The sequence below is a fragment of the Schistocerca americana genome, chromosome 1 (genome assembly GCF_021461395.2).
Source record: "Schistocerca americana isolate TAMUIC-IGC-003095 chromosome 1, iqSchAmer2.1, whole genome shotgun sequence".
Lineage (NCBI taxonomy): Eukaryota > Metazoa > Arthropoda > Insecta > Orthoptera > Acrididae > Schistocerca > Schistocerca americana.
In genome coordinates this window covers 345081452-345099547 of record NC_060119.1, presented here as the reverse complement: position 1 = coordinate 345099547, position 18096 = coordinate 345081452, and the positions used below count along the sequence as shown (strand labels likewise).

Here is an 18096-nt window from a genome sequence, read left to right as displayed (position 1 = left end):
GAATATGGAATCGGTGGATTCAGGAGGGTAATACGGAACGCCATGCTGAATCCCAACGGCCTCGTATCGCTAGCAGTCGAGATGACAGGCATCTTATCCGCATGGCTGTAACGGATCGTACAGCCACGTCTCGATCCCTGAGTCAACAGATGGGGACGTTTGCAAGACAACAACCATCTGCACGAACATTTCGACGACGTTTGCATTAGCATGGAATATCAGCTCGGAGACCATGGCTGCGGTTACCCTTGACGCTGCATCACAGACAGGAGCGCCTGCGATGGTGTACAAAACGACGAACCTGGATGCACGAATAGCAAAACGTTATCTTTTCGGATAAATCCAGGTTCTGTTTAAAGCATGATGATGGTCGCATCCGTGTTTGGCAACATCGTGGTGAACGCACATTGGAAGCGAGCATTCGTCATCGCCATACTGGCGTATCAACCCGGCGTGATGGTATGAGGTGCCATTGGTTACACGTCTCGGTCACCTCTTGTTCGCATTGACGGCACTTTGAACAGCGGGCGTTACATTTCAGATGTGTTGCGACCCGTGGCTCTACCCTTCATTCGATCCCTGCGAAACCATTTCAGCAGGATAATGCACGACCGCATGTTGCAGGTCCTGTGCGGGCCTTTCTGGATACAGAAAATGTTCGACTGCTGCCCTGGCCAGCACATTCTCCAGATCTCTGACCAACTGAAAACGTCTGGTCAATGTTGGCCGAGCAACTGGCTCATCGCAATATGCCAGTCACTACTCTTGATGAACTGTGGTATCGTGTTGCAGCTGCATGGGCAGCTGTATCTTTACACGCCATCCAAGCTCTGTTTGACTCAATGTCCAGGCGTATCGATTATGGCCAGAGGTGGTTGTTCTGGGTACTGATTTCTCAGGATCTATGCACCCAAATTGCGTGAAAATGTAATCAGCCGTCAGTTCTAGTATAATATATTTGTCCAATGAATACCCGTTTATCATCTGTATTTCTTCTTGGTGTAGCAATTTTAATAGCCAGTAGTGTATTACTTTGACTTCACTACATCATGGATTTTAGAAATCCACCAATGGGTAAAACTCACAGTCAAATATCATTCTAGCTCTGACAGATTTACAGGCGTTTTCGTTTAAGGTGTAACTTAATGTAAACAGCGTTATTTGTGATGACATGGTTAGCCTTTGAAAGTTTCCACATGACTATATGTACGATTTATCAATAACTGTTAAAACATACCTAGCAACTTAAACAATTGTGCACAAAATTATAATTTTGATCACCTTTTTATTATTAATGTAGAATAATTTTTTCTTCTCATTGAAGGTGATACACACTCATCACATATTTCTGATGTGCTGTGACACGAGCACCACGGGTACCAAGGGAAGATGTACAGTGCAGCAGTCTTATGCCTACCCTGCCTTGTGCCACACATGTATTTTGCTGACAGGCACGTGTTGGATATCACACACGTATCATGGCTGTCAGGCGCCAACTGCCTCTCTATTCATGCAGTTCTCATCTCGGTATGTTTGAGCTAGTAGTGTGAAATATACATATATGCACATAATTATGTTGGATGTCTGTGGATATTTACCACTCATTATGAGTTTTAGGCGGTGCTTTTGCACATGTCATATGCTATTTCTTGGCATATTATTGTGGAGGTGTTTGAATACATCCCACACATTATGCATTTTAAGTGGCGTATTTACACACGTCATTTTTTATTCATTGGCATATTTACACATTGTATGCTGTTGGTCGACATATTACTATGGAGCAATTTGAACATATGTTATTAGTTACACATTTTTAGTTCGTGTATTTACACAAGTCACTTTGGACGTTACGTTACCATGACCACGGCGTCCTATTCAGTGCACATTTGTATGATATGACGGCGGCCACCTTAACCTTCACGTTGCCTAGGCAACGGCGTCGTTTTTAAATTCATACCAGGGAGCACTAATATACAACGGCGTGTATGCATTTTAATGGTCATGTATTTTAATGTAATTTTACCCTTCATTATCTCTTGATGTAATAACTGTGTGCGTATAATTATCATTCTCTCGTTTATTCGTATCGACGAAACAGTAGTAAGAACGATGTGTTTGTCTTTCACATCAGTGTAAATAGATTACACTGATTGTTTTGTTGTTTTGCTTCTTTATTTTACTTTAACGTAAACGACTATTTGCCTTATGCTTGATAATGTGTTAACATTTTATGTATTCGTGAGACAACTGAGGAGCAGCCAGCTCCAGCCATAGGGGTAAACGCTATAACGCTTCTCGGTTTTTTTAATACAACGATACTGTTTGTAATTTTTACTACAGCCTTTCTGTAACTTATTTTAAAGCCATATATAATAATAATATTTGTAACTTTGCTGTCCCTACCCCTGCAGGGCCAAAAATTCTGAAGATGGCTTTTACACTCCTGGAAATTGAAATAAGAACACCGTGAATTCATTGTCCCAGGAAGGGGAAACTTTATTGACACATTCCTGGGGTCAGGTACATCACATGATCACACTGCCAGAACCACAGGCATATAGACACAGGCAACAGAGCATGCACAATGTCGGCACTAGTACAGTGTATATCCACCTTTCGCAGCAATGCAGGCTGCTATTCTCCCATGGAGACGATCGTAGAGATGCTGGATGTAGTCCTGTGGAACGGCTTGCCATGCCATTTCCACCTGGCGCCTCAGTTGGTCCAGCGTTCGTGCTGGACGTGCAGACCGCGTGAGACGACGCTTCATCCAGTCCCAAACATGCTCAATGGGGGACAGATCCGGAGATCTTGCTGGCCAGGGTAGTTGACTTACACCTTCTAGAGCACGTTGGGTGGCACGGGATACATGCGGACGTGCATTGTCCTGTTGGAACAGCAAGTTCCCTTGCCGGTCTAGGAGTGGTAGAACGATGGGTTCGATGACGGTTTGGATGTACCGTGCACTATTCAGTGTCCCCTCGACGATCACCAGTGGTGTACGGCCAGTGTAGGAGATCGCTCCCCACACCATGATGCCGGGTGTTGGCCCTGTGTGCCTCGGTCGTATGCAGTCCTGATTGTGGCGCTCACCTGCACGGCGCCAAACACGCATACGACCATCATTGGCACCAAGGCAGAAGCGACTCTCGTCGCTGAAGACGACACGTCTCCATTCGTCCCTCCATTCACGCCTGTCGCGACACCACTGGAGGCGGGCTGCACGATGTTGGGGCGTGAGCGGAAGACGGCCTAACGGTGTGCGGGACCGTAGCCCAGCTTCATGGAGACGGTTGCGAATGGTCCTCGCCGATGCCCCAGGAGCAACAGTGTCCCTAATTTGCTGGGAAGTGGCGGTGCGGTCCCCTACGGCACTGCGTAGGATCCTACGGTCTTGGCGTGCATCCGTGCGTCGCTGCGGTCCGGTCTCAGGTCGACGGGCACGTGCACCTTCCGCCGACCACTGGCGACAACATCGATGTACTGTGGAGACCTCACGCCCCACGTGTTGAGCAATTCGGCGGTACGTCCACCCGGCCTCCCGCATGCCCACTATACGCCCTCGCTCAAAGTCCGTCAACTGCACATACGGTTCACGTCCACGCTGTCGCGGCATGCTACCAGTGTTAAAGACTGCGATGGAGCTCCGTACGCCACGGCAAACTGGCTGACACCGACGGCGGCGGTGCACAAATGCTGCGCAGCTAGCGCCATTCGACGGCCAACACCGCGGTTCCTGGTGTGTCCGCTGTGCCGTGCGTGTGATCATTGCTTGTACAGCCCTCTCGCAGTGTCCGGACCAAGTATGGTGGGTCTGACACACCGGTGTCAATGTGTTCTTTTTTCCATTTCCAGGAGTGTACATAAGCCGAAACCAGTAAATAAACAAATATTATTGCGATCTTGAATGTTCATTCTAACTTAAATACCGACAAGAAGACAGTTAGTTGGCTGCTGAAATTGCATTTCCGATCGCTATAAAGGAATCCCAGGAACAAACACTTCAAAAAGCATGACTGTATTTACCAAATCCCATCACCACTTACGGACAACTGTACATAGTCTTTCCAAAGGTACCTAAATCACCTAACAAGTCTGTATCGTTAAAGAAAACGAAAAAAAAAGATACACGAAGATTACATTATTACGTGAAATATCGTTTAGATCTGGTATTGTAGGGCTATGTAAGTAGTTTTGCTGAAATATATGTTCGTGGAAATGTAAAATTATAGAAGGATGTATTATAAATTCGCGATTATTATTTCATGGTGTTCGGTTCATTTTTAAAGTCGGTTTCTGTTCATTCCCACAACTTCCGTTACGCCAGCGACTACACTTATTTAAAATATTGTCATTATTTAAAACTATAAAAGTGTGAATGTTCCCCACAAGTCCCCCGACTGACACAATTATCGAACATTTCCCGGCGAAAGGATTTGCTGCGCTTAGGGCTGAGGGGAAAACAATACAGAACTTAGTAAGCATTAAAGTTATACACTTTATTGCTAGTTACAGACCGCAACTTCTAGTTGTTCGATGAAAATCGTAGCATTTGGCAAACTTCTGCTTTTACCACAACGGCACTCAAATTGTTTCTAGCGTGAGACCATAAGTGTTTCATTTGACTGAAGACTCTTTTCACACAGACATTGTTACATGAGGCCGCATTTTGTTGTAAAATTTTATTTTGGATACGAATCTCTTTCTACGAACTATGTTCATCAATTTTGCTTTGATGCTTTTTAATTATGCAGGCCCTACATTCCATACATCCATATAACTGAAGATCTTAAAAAGAAGAGTTTTCGCAGTTAAACCAGTTTTTAAGATAAACTTTGGCTCTTTGTTAGGCTACAAGAGCTTCATTCTTGAATCTGTTTCGCTCAATCTCATTTTGTTTTTTCATTTCTTGATTAGATTTTGCTCCAAAGAAACAGCGTTCATACATGGGTCAATAACCTCTTAATTTAATCATAATATTATACTATTCTACAGGATGTAGTGTTTGGATAACAGAACTTCAATACGTTTCTGAAATAAATTTAATAAATAATGTACAAAATAAACGTAGGACTCTGGCACTCCACTTTTCTCACTAGCGACAAAAGATCAAATAAGCCTATGGCACTAATTACACCATCTTGGCAGAAATACATTTTGATAACTTTCCAGTCAAACGAATGTCTTTCCACAGTTGGCAGTAAAGTCGCCCACCTGACTGTTATATGGCGAAGAACGGCATGATATCTTGATTAACAAAAGCAAAGTGTTCTTTAATCGCCTCCACCCTTTTAACATTCAATGAAAATTCATCAAAGACCTTTAGCACGAAACTTTCAACATCCAAAGACAATAATTTCACACAGTATACCACTGTATTATGCGAGACATGACAACTGTAGTTAGCTTTAAGGATATTTCAGTTCATATTTTGCAACTTCTGAAACACGGAGCAGGTGTGACCATAACTGACCGAAGCACTGAGAGTAGTATATGCAACAACATTAATAAGCTCCAAACGCAATATTTCAAATGTTTTGATAGTAATATTCGTATCAGACTCTGATGTGTCATCCAATTCTTCAAAAAATTGTAATAGGTAATTTGCTGTTCCATCTTCGTCATCACAGACAGTTACTACAAGTGGGAAATATTTTCTATTCCATTTTTTGTAAGCATTAGTATGTACCCAAAATAGACTGTTTGGATCTTTTATTTCTGTACAGCTGTTTCTACAGAATATGGCGCCAAAACATTACTCGTGAGAGCCTCCAGCATTGTTCCACCTAACTGCTCGTTCGAAGAGGACTGCCATTCTAGAGTACGGAATCTAATTTATTGTCACAGTGAAAGGAATTGAAATTGTGTCCGTGTTGTGCTGTGTCATAGGTCTGAGTGAGTTCAAGTGCAACTATTTTCTCTCTTAAATCCCCAGAGGGTGAAACATAAAATTTAATAAATTAATAGGTTAAGTTACTTTTTATTTTAATGACAGATAAATGACCCAGAAAATACACAAAGCCGACTCAGTATTAATAAAAACATAATCTGGCAACCAAACCTCGATTACGTGTGTCATCACTCTGCTAAGTGCTCACTAATCTCACTCAGTAAGAACGTATTGCAATGGCGTGATTTCGTACGGCGTAGTTTGCCACTCTTTTATTTATTCTAAAAATAAAATGAAAATCGTTTGTTTGCAGATTTTTAGCATTCCTTAAGACAAGATTGAAGTACTAGTTTACATCAAATAAAATATATAGAAACTACAGAAATCTTGAAACCTGGCTTCGCAAGCGGGCCGATCTCTTCACATAATAATCAGAGCAGGCAATAGATACCTACTTCCTGACTTTCAGTTAATATGCAGTAGAAGTAACAAAAAGAAGCAAAAACAACAATAAACAAAATACCCACAAAAAGTACTTTCAAACCTGTAACTTTCGGTAACTGTTTTCATCCGTGAAGCAAGAGATGAGCCATAAATCGACGCTATGTACAACAAGGAAGCCTTAACATTGGTGTATCATATTTTGCAGAAATGACAACCCTGCTCACCATTTTTTAGGTATACAAATCAATAAAATAGATAAATACAAATCTCTCTTTGGCTCCGTAAGGAGCAATAAAACTGTGTACCAGTCATTTCAATGATTGCCAGTTATTAATAACTACTGAAAACAATGTGACTGTCAGTTACCTTTCAATTCCTTTCTCTTGGCTTAAATAAGACTGCACTGGTGTCCGTTGCTTTTTCAGTTTTTCTTGGCAGTATTGTCACTTTGCATTACTGCCACAATATTGTCTGCTGCAACCTTCCAGTTACGTTCACTATGAAAGTGGAAGCAACTGAGGTCAACTACGATACTTTGTATTTGAGTTTCCACCCCGGGTACGCATTCACTCACTAACCTCAGGCATAGGACGTAATTTAATATCCAACAAACATTCTGTTTTCGTTCACAGTTGCCTTGTGAATCATGCACTTCGTCGCCGTAAGAAAATACAATAATTTTTTTGGATGGTGTGCACATGAAATTTGCTTCAACTCACGCCCACTAAGCAGTTACATTATCATACTCTTCACAAACTTAAAGTACTGCAAGCTGTATCAGCCGTTTCAGTTTGGTTTTTGACTTGATAGTCGCGATAATCAATACAGTTCAGATCCACGTAATACACAAAAACCTGATGCCGATCACTTGCGCTGTCCATTGTTTCAGTTGGCCTGTTAGGAACAGGGTCGGTATTTCCATCGTTTTTTTCTTTCCTTTCACAGTTTACCTTATTTCTTCTGTATCACTGAGTATGTTTTCCGGAACAGAATGTTAACAAACCACTACTGGTTTTGAAAATGTATGGTATTTTCCAAAAAGTGTAGATGGTGTGTATGGAGATCATACAGTCATAGAAACTCTCAAGAAAAAGTCAACGTCTACATCAGTCATAAAGGCACCCATATATGGGTGTTTCCCGCTTGGGAAGCCAGGTTTCAAGATTTCTGTAGTTTCTATATATTTTATTTGATGTAAACTAGTACTTCAATCTTGTCTTAAAAATGCTAAAAAGCTGCACAAGATTTTTTTTCAATATCCTTGAGAACTGATGGTTACCCACTCAGTGAATAAATTTTCTCAGTCCAGATTCCAGACGCGGCGTTGGAGAGGGGAAGAAGTGTTCGCTCTTGCCCCACACATATATAGATGTTTGCGCCAGTCTCTTTGAGTTTGTAAATCTTGACAATTATCTGGGTAATGAATGGAATTTTTGCTCTCGTCTGTTACTAGAAAGTTTTACACAGCACAAATCGCTTTGACAATTTTTGGGTTTAAAATAATTTGCGTTCTTTGATAAAACGTGTATAAGTCCGGAAATTTTCAAACATGTTTTAAACACTCTATTTTTCGTTGTTTGAACCCTTAAAAAGGTTAGCACTTCATAAATATATATTTTAAGGGATCAAACAACGCAAAATCGAAGGTTTTAAGTACGTTTGAAAATTTTGGAACTTATATACACACTTTTTGAATACTAACGCAAATTCTTCTAAGCCCATAAATTTTCAGAGCGGTTTGTGCTCTCCAAAATATTTTAGTAACAGAGGAGAGTAGAAATTCCATTTATGCTCCACTTGGCACGTTTGATTCTCAAGATTTACGAACTCGAGGAGTATGGGTCAACCACACATGGATGGAAACATATATACAGCGGGAACTCACAAACATACATAACTGACCACAATCAGCCAAGGAAGTGCGAATTGAATTTACAGATTATTTTACCTCACGATATGGAGGACCGGAAAGGCGGAAGAGCCGCCATTAAATTTCAGATGATTTATTATGTAGCTGTAAACATAAATACATTTGTAATAATAAGCATTTTCGGTGAATATTAAATCTGCTTCACTTGTCCAGTTATCGTCTCTTTCCCTTGGTGTGTAGGCGTGAAACATAAGTGTAATGGAATCAAATAAATCCCATTTAGTTCTATGCACATCATCTGCACTTTGTATAGTTTTCCGTTTCAACACTTTATCAGTTGCCCGAAGATACTAAGGAGCAAATTGTGAATTTTTTTTTTTACGTGTTTCCGGGTGTGTGGCTTCAAACTCCACAGCAATATTTTACAGTGTCTCCTGTTCTTAATCCTACTTCTGAAAACCACGCATTGTGTGTTTCACACAGTACAGGGAAACACTTGATCCTTTCGATTAACCACTGCGTTTCTTCACTGGTCCACACGTGCTGCAGTACTGGAAGTACGTGCAGCCCACACAAAACTTCTGCAAGTGTCTCAAAAACTTGCAGCAACAGGGAACTAGGAACCGTTTTGTCTAACTTGCGAAAGCTGCTTCTACAATGTGACGAAATTTGGGGAAGTCAGCTTCCGTGAGTCCTTCCAAGTCCACTCAGCATCCAGAAGTGGTTTCTTCAAGCCACTTGCGGAAATTTTACCCGATAGCAGACACGCGCCGCAATATAAGCGGGTGGCGACGGGCGGCCTCTTCAGTCCGAAGAACTCCACGATGACCGCCCTGCTGCTGCTGGCACTTCTCGCCATGGCTGGCCACGCCTCTACGCAGACCCACGCAGGTACAGTGCTGATCCCAACATTTTCCATTATCGTCCGTGTCTATATGCCTTAAGTCCAAAATGGGAACCGAAGCTCAATGTAAACTTACTTTTGAAACACCAGTTTAGCTTACTCTTCCATTTTTTTCTCCTGTCCATCTACTCCTCATTTACACCTACATTTGCGGTTGTACTCCTCAAGCTACATTATGGCGTACGGCGCTGGTACTTTGTGTACCATTAACTCTTCCGCATTCCTGTTGTAGTCGCAAATAGTAAGCGGGAAGAATGATTGTTAGCAAGCTTCCGTGTGAGTTTGGTTGCCTCTGACTCTATACTCAAGCCATTTTCGCGTGATATAGGTAGCAAGAAGTAGTACGTAGGTTGACTCTTCTAAGAAACTATTGTTGTTGTTGTGGTCTTCAGTCCAGAGACTGGTTTGATGCAGCTCTCCATTCTACTCAATCCTGTGCAAGCTTTTTCATCTCCCAGTACCTACTGCAACCTACATCCTTCTGAATCTGTTTACTGTATTCATCTCTTGGTCTCCCTCTACGATTTTTACCCTCTACGCTGCCCTCCAATACGAAATTGGTTATCTCTTGATGACTCAGATGATGTCCTACCAAGCGATCCCTTCTTCTAGTCAAGTAGTGCCACAAATTTCTCTTCTCCCCAATTCTATTCACTACCTCCTCATTAGTTATGTGATCTACCCATCTAATCCTCAGCATTCTTTTGTAGCACCACGTTTCGAAAGCTTCACTTCCATACAATTACTTTCAGAAACGACTTCCAGACACTTAAATTTATACCCGATGTTAACAAATTTCTCTTCTTCAGAAATGCGTTCCTTGCCATTGCCAGTCTACATTTTATATCCTCTCTACTTCGACCTTCATCAGTTATTTTTCTCCCCAAATAGCAAAACTCATCTACCACTTTAAGGGTCTCACTTCCTAATCTAATTCCCTCAGCAGACCTGCGCAGGATCGTTACTTGGTACGGTGACTGGCAGTTGATACTCAACGTAAACAAATGTAAAGTATTGAGCATTATTATAAGGTTACAAGACTGTCTAACACGCGTTGGAAGCACTCACATCCAACCAATATCTAGGAATATACGAAGCAGGTTAAAGTGTAACAACCAAATGAAACTAATCTAGGTAAGGTAGATACCACACTGACCCATTGGGCTACATATGAGGAACTGTGGTTCCGCCAGTAAGGAAGTAATTTACTTGACTGACACTTCAATATTTCTCGACACTGTGGGACCCTGCACATGTACAGTATGATAGTCGATACAGAGAACACCTACAGAAGAGCAGTGCTTTTCGTAACAGATTCGTTTAACAATCGCAATTAATCGCGGAGATGTTCAACTCCAGCCGCTGTAACTAAAACAAAGCCTAGCATGGATTACTGTTGGAATTACGTGAGCGTAGTTTCTTGGCTAGAGCACAAATGTAAGGATGTAGAGGTATATATCACTAGGGGTAAGATAGGTACTGCCTACAGGAAAATTAAAGAGACCTTTGGAGAAAAGAGAGCCACTTGTATGAATATCAAGAGCTCAGATGGAAACCCAGAAGCAAAGAAAAGAAAGCAGAAAGGTGGAAGGAGTATACAGAGGGTCTATACAAGGGCGATGTACTTGAGGACAATATTATGGAAATGGAAGAAGATGTAGATGAAGATGAAATGAGAGATATGATACTGCGTGAAGAGTTTCACAGAGCACTGAAAGACCTAAGTCGAAACACGGCCCCGGTAGTAGACAAAATTCCATTAGAACTACAGGTAGTCGCGGAGAGCTAGCCCTGACAAAACTCTCCATCTGGTGAGACAGGCGAAATATCCTCAGACTGCAAGAAGAATATAATAATTCCAATCCCAAAGAAAGCAGGCGTTGACAGATGTGAAAATTACAGAACTATCAGTTTAATAAGTCACGGCTACAAATTACTAACACAAATTCTATACAGACGAATGGAAAAGCTGGGAGAAGCCGACCTCGGGGAAGATCAGTTTGGATTCCGTAGAAATGTTGGAACACGTGAGGCAATACTGACCCTATGACTCATCTTAGAAGATGGATTAAGGAAAGGCAAACCAACGTTTCTAGCATTTTTAGACTTAGAGAAAGCTTTTGACAATGTTAACTGGAGTACTCTCTTTCAAATTCTGAAGGTGGCAGGGGTAAAATACAGGGATCGAAAGTCTATTTACAATTTGTACAGAAACCAGATGGCAGTTATAAGAGTCGAGGGACATGAAAGGGAAGCTGTGGTTGGGAAGAGAGTAAGACAGGGTTGTAGCCTATCCCCGATGTTATTCAATCTGTATATTGAGCAAGCAGTGAACGAAACAAAAGAAAAATTCGGAGTAGGTATTAAAATCCACGATGAAGAAATAAAAACTTTGAGGTTCGCCGACGACGTTGTAATTCTGCCAGAGACAGCAAAGGACTTGGAAGAGCAGTTGAACGGAATGGATAGTGTCTTGAAAGGAGGATGTAAGATGAACATCAACAAAAGCAAAACGAGGATAATGGAATGTTCGAATTAAATCAGGTGATGCTGAGGGAATTAGATTAGGAAATGCGACACTTGAAGTAGTAGAAGAGTTTTTCTATTTGGGGAACGAACTAACTGATGATGGTCGAAGTAGAGAGGATGTAAAACGTAGACTGTCTATGTCAAGGAAAGAATTTCTGAAGAAGAGAAATTTGTTAACATCGAGTATAGATTTAAGTGTCAGGAAGTCATCTGTGAAAGTATTTGTATGGAATGTAGCCATGTATGGAAGTGAAAAGTGGTACTACAGAAAAATGCTATAGATGGGTGAATAGAACTGGGGAGAAGAGGAATTTGTTGCACAACTCGATTAGAAGAAGGGATCGGTTGGTAGGACGCGTTCTGGGGCACCAAGGGGTCACTAATTTAGTACTGGAGGGAAGCGCGGAAGGTAACAATCGTAGATGGAGACCAAGAGATGAATACACAAAGCAGATTCAGAAGGATGTAGGTTGCAGTAATTACTTGGAGATGAAGAGGCTTGTACAGCTTAGAGTAGCACGGAGAGTTGCATCCAACCAATCTCTCGACTGAAGACCACAACAACATCTCTGCATGAGGCTTGGGCCGTCTCATGTTTCGGGTTAGTCTAAAAATCTGCTGGCATTTGTGATTTATAAGTCACCACTGTGCAGGAAATATTTGTTTTCATCTACATCTACATTTATATTCCGCAAGCCACCCAACGGTGTGTGGCGGAGGGCACTTTACGTGCCACTGTCATTACCTCCCTTTTCTGTTCCAGTCGCGTATGGTTCGCGGGAAGAACGACTGTCTGAAAGCCTCCGTGCGCGCTCGAATCTCCCTAATTTTAAATTCGTGATCTTCTCGGGATATATAAGTAGGGGGAAGCAATATATTCGATACCTCATCCAGAAACGCACCCTCTCGAAACCTGGCGAGCAAGCTACGCCGCGATGCAGAGCGCCTCTCTTGCAGTCTGCCACTTGAGTTTGCTAAACATCTCCGTAACGCTAACCCTGTGACGAAACGCGTCGCTCTCCTTTCTATCTTCTCTATCTCCTCCGTCAACCCGATCTCGTGCGGATCCCACACTGATGAGCAATACACAAGTATAGGTCGAACGAGTGTTTTGTAAGCCACCTCCTTTGTTGATGGACTACATTTTCTAAGGACTCTCCCAATGAATCTCAACCTGGTACCCGCCTTACCAACAATTAATTTTATATGATCATTCCACTTCAAATCGTTTCGCACGCATACCCCAGATATTTTACAGAAGTAACTGCTACCAGTATTTGTTCCGTTATCATATAATCATACAATAAAGGATCCTTCTTTCTATGTATTTGCAATACATTACATTTGTCTATGTTAAGGGTCAGTTGCCACTCCCTGCACCAAGTGCCTATCCGCTGCAGATCTTCCTGCATTTCGCTACAATTTTCTAATGCTTCAACTTCTCTGTATACTACGGCATCATCCGCGAAAAGCCGCATGGAACTTCCGACACTATCTACTAGGTCACTGATATATATTGTGGAAAGCAATGGTCCCATAACACTCCCCTGTGGCACGCCAGAGATTACTTTAACGTCTGTGGACGTCTCTCCATTGAGAACAACATGCTGTGTTCTGTTTGCTAAAAACACTTCAATCCAGCCACACAGCTGGTGTGATATTCCGTAGGCTCTTACTTTGTTTATCAGGCGACAGTGCGGAACTGTATCGAACGCCTTCCGGAAGTCAAGGAAAATAGCATCTACCTGGGAGCCTGTATCTAATATTTTCTGGGTCTCTGATTTCTTCCGAGGATGTTTTAGTTCACACGCCTCACTGCGCGAACTGTTGGCGCTTTGTATCTGCGCTCCATCGCAGTGTCTCCATGGGTCCCTACGTTATCTGGACGTTTTTCAATGTCTGCTATGTTCTTCACAAGGTGTCCTTTCTTAAGCGAGGCGAGGGCATCCGCTGGACTATTCCACGCGAGTGTGCAGAATGCGTCTCTTGCGCTCACTCGATGGGGACCGACATTCCCTTCACGCTGGACTGCTGGCGCTGTGAATGTGGCCAGTAGCGGAGTTATCACAAGTGATTTAACGTCGCTGCTAACTGCGATTACGAAACTAACAGACCAGTTTACTCGTATATTCCTCCTATTACACTACAGTTTCGATGTTTGGTACCCTTGCGGTATTACAACTTTTTTGGCCAGCAGTGTATAACATACTATCTGAAATCTGATTATATTTCACTCTCTCTTTAGTAGGTTAACTCGTTTTGTGATTATAGATGAAACGACAGCAAACCCTTGCTCTGACTCCAACAAAAATTTGAAGTAACTTAATTAATGAAACTTCCTGGCATATTAAAACCGTGTGCCGGACCGAGACTCGAACTCGGGACCTTTGCCTTTCGCGGGCAAGTGCTCTACCAACTGAGCTACCCAAGCACGACTCACGCACCGTCCTCACAGCTTTACTCCTGCCAGGCAAAGGGCCCGAGTTGGAGTCTCGGTCCGGCACACAGTTTTAGTATGCCAGGAAGTTTCATATCGGTGCACACTCCGCTGCAGAGTGAAAATCTCATTCTGGAAACTTAATTAAGGTCGATGATAAAATTTCAAACTGCGAATTACTGTGTGCAAATACTTCGACAGCATTGTACGAGTATATTGTAATCTTTTTGTAGCCCGTTGTGAAACTAATTTATCAGTGCAATTGAAATGACATTTCTATTCAAATTACAGGCTGTTCGGTGGACGTAAACAAATCCAAGATGCCCTACCCTCAGCCGCTGCTGCTGAAGCCCGGCGGAAGCAAAGACGTGCACGGCTTCGTCACGCCGGACTCCTCGGGGAAAATATTGCTCAGAAAGAACGAGCAGATCATCGTCGCGTGTCCCGACAGCGTCATCGAGATCAGGAAACAGCGGCTGGCGACAGCCACCTGCTTCTCCGGCACCACCTTCACCATCGGCGGTAGGGCCTACAACTTCAGTGATCTCGGATGCAGGTCCCAGCCGATGCCATCGGAGAGGAATCCGGAAAGATCGTGCGGCAGCAGAAGTCAGTATCAGGAGATCCAGCTGGGCTTCCAGGTCGGCCCCGACTTCTACACGCTCATCGACGCCTGCTTCGACACTCGCTCCTACAGAACAGTGTACGACCACTTCACGATGGTCCGCGAAATACGGGGCAGCCAGACCCGTTTCCCCAGACCAAAAAAGTGGTTGAACGGCAGGTTCTTCGGCACTATTGACATGGACAAACAGTACGAAAGGGCCACGCAGATCGTGACGTTCGGCAAACTGCTGGGGGACCCTAAGCTGGGGTCCGAGTACATTTCTCGAAACACCGACTACTTCCTTTCCAAAGGACACCTCGCTGCTAAATCTGATTTCTCTCTCGGCGCGCAGGAGTACGCCACGTTCTTCTACATGAACGCTGCGCCGCAGTGGCAAACATTCAACGGTGGCAACTGGAACACCATGGAGGGAGATGTACGTTCCTATGCTGCAACAAACCGCGTCAAGCTGGAAATATACACGGGTACGCACGGCATCACAACACTGCCCAACGTGAACAAAGTCGAGACGGATTTATATCTTTATACTAAAGGCGGAAACTACATCCCAGTACCGAAGCTCTTCTGGAAGATTGTGTACAGAGAGGATACTAAGAGAGCTGTTGTGTTCCTGGGTGTAAACAATCCGTACATTGAGAGGCCTGGATCTGACTACTACATCTGCAAAGACGTGTGCTCCAGGATCAGCTGGATAACCTGGACGGCCAATGATCGGAGGGACAAAAAAAAGGGTTACTCGTACTGCTGCGAGTATGCGGACTTCAAGAACGCTGTGGCCGACGCACCCACCGTCAACGTTACATCTCTCCTTACTTAACAGTATCAACCGAAAAGCAGCTCGAATTATCTTCAGAAATCGCAAGGAAGCCACAGCAAACGAAAACCGTATTGGGAACTTCTGCGGGATCGAGCAAGGAATGTAAATACATCTGTAATTCTTTATTTCCTTTAGTTCACAGTTCTTCAACTTTTTTGATATTCATATTTCATTTGCAGCTTCTTTGTGCCTTCTTTGCACATTTAAGTCTAAAGTTAAGAGATGATGGTGGCGTTTGGTTTACACATTCCGAGTCTCTGTCTGAAAGTTACAGTAAATCTATCCAGTACAAGCAATTTCATTACATTTCTGAAATATTTATTTTACAGTAAGTACGATTATTAGGTGACAACATGGGCATTCTAGAAATTATGCAGCCATCATATATGGAACATAATTAATTTCACACTTTCATACGATTTTACGTCATAGGCGTATAATTACAGGACAAGTGTAGAGTGGAAAAAGATAATGAATGTAAATAACAACAAAATCCAATGTAACATATTTCCTGACCTAAATATAATCTGTATGTATGCATTTCTGAAAAATAAAAGAAAAATCCACTGACGATGCCATAACTGTGATGAAACATATTTGTGTGTAAAAACAATATTTTGTGCCCAGAACTTCAACATGAATGAAAACATATGAATTTTTTCAGTTTTTAATTTAAATCATTAAGTTATTCAAAGTACTTGCATTAGACGTCAGTCCTCGAGACTAAGCGTTTGTTCCGCGTACAGAACTAATTGTATAACGTCTTGGTAAGAGAAAATTCAGTGACATTTGAGACCGAATCATCCATTTACTCCCTCTCTTAGGGAAAGCGGTTGCAAGACGAAAGATTACGTGAGAATGTGCTATAAATGGAACAAGGAACAAATAGTGCCATTTTTTGCATGGAATTATTAAGCGTACAGGACTTCTTGAATAGGAGAGTTGGCGCAGTCTTGTTAGATTTTTTTATATTTTACTCTTATGAAGCCAAAACGCATATACATATTACTACTGAACATCATCCTGAAAATCAACAGCGGTTACATACTCTGTAGCGTCCTGTGTGCTCAATTTAGTAAGTGAGCCATCCACCAATTCGTTCTACTTACTAAGGCGTTAGAATCCTCAGTATTTCACTAATACTTTTTTCCATATACCTTGGTCTATGATACGAAGCATCGACTTAGCGTAGTAAGTATTGTGTGTTTTTTGTGTTTTAAAGTTGCTGTTTTGCCTTAGAATGAGCCCGAAAAGGGATAATTACTTCCTCTGGTGATTTTGAGATGATTTTTCTGTGTACTTTCCCTTTTAATGCTACCTAATTTGTTTTCGTTTCTATCCCTCTGGTTGGGTCACACTCCCTCAGATGCACATTTTCCTTGCTTCTAAACGTTTGGCATCATCTGTTAAGAGTTTATAGCTTTGACAGTCAAACAGTAACCTAGCCTAGATTTATATTTCTAAAAATTCTCTCCGTAGATAGAATATTTAATTTCATGCCCTCTGCCTGGATATTCTTTAAGGACCTATGGTGCTCACGTTTAGCTGAACACTGCCTATGACCAGTGTCGCTTTCACTTATAAAAGGGGACGTTTTCTGCGCTTGTTCTCAAGAAGTAGGATTATTAGACGAAATTTTTCCGGCTACTATTAGAGGGTCATCGTCAATAGACAGATAACAAAACAGCCAGCTCAAGAGAGGAGACATGTTTATCAAAATACCACATACATGAACTCCTCATATTTGTTTGTATTTCTCACGTACCGTTGCCGCGTATCTAATTTCTTGCTGGTGGGAAACAACGAAGCTGGAAGCCCATTCGTGTCATCTATATTAACAATTGATTACTAAATACTCGTAAAATTTAAGGTTGCAAAAGGGTATAAAACATGACTTTTGTAAATTTGTCACGTATACCGTCTGAGAACTAATAATTGTAATTAACTAACGAAAAAAGTATAAACTATGAATTATGAATTCGTATGAATTTCTATACAACATTTTGAATAACAAACAGTTTGCAGTGCGCCACCAACACCTTTTTGTTTGCTCCGCCACGTGTATGACAAGTATGTTTATTATACGTCTGCACAATAAACAGGAGCTTCATGAATTCCGCAAGTTCTTATATGGCATTAATTCGAAATCAGTTTCACCTCAGGGCAGAAGGTAACGTTTGTTTCCCGTTCCTACATCTGCTGATCTGTAGCAAAAATGTATAGAAAACCGACAACCGCAAACTGGTATTTAGATGCCACTTCGCACCACCTTCCAGCTCCAGAAGCAAGCAGTGCTCAACACTCTGCCTCCGCGTGCCATTCGTACCAATGACAGTAACAGCTTGGAATGGAAGGTGAATTTTTTTAAGGAAATGCTGAAGGGCAAAGGCTGTGATGGTTTGTCTATGGATATTGTTTTCAAACGACGTAGTATTAATGAGGACTAGAAACCATCATTTCACTTAGCCAAGTCACCGTTTGTTTCTAGCCTTACAGGCTGAATAAGCAGTAAATTTCGATAAAATGGTAAGAACACCGCATTTTTCAGTCAGAAGAAAATAAACTTTTTCCGAC

At 42.2% G+C, this 18096-nt stretch overlaps 1 protein-coding gene across 1 annotated transcript; it reads left to right on the top strand.

The window, feature by feature from the left end:
• The first annotated feature begins 9002 nt into the window (after positions 1-9002).
• LOC124622628 lies at positions 9003-16054 on the top strand. The gene is made up of 2 exons (XM_047148401.1): positions 9003-9098; positions 14369-16054. Exons 1-2 carry the CDS (start codon positions 9032-9034, stop codon positions 15520-15522), a joined length of 1221 nt encoding a protein of 406 aa, XP_047004357.1. The 5' UTR covers positions 9003-9031; the 3' UTR covers positions 15523-16054.
• Positions 16055-18096: the final 2042 nt, after the last annotated feature.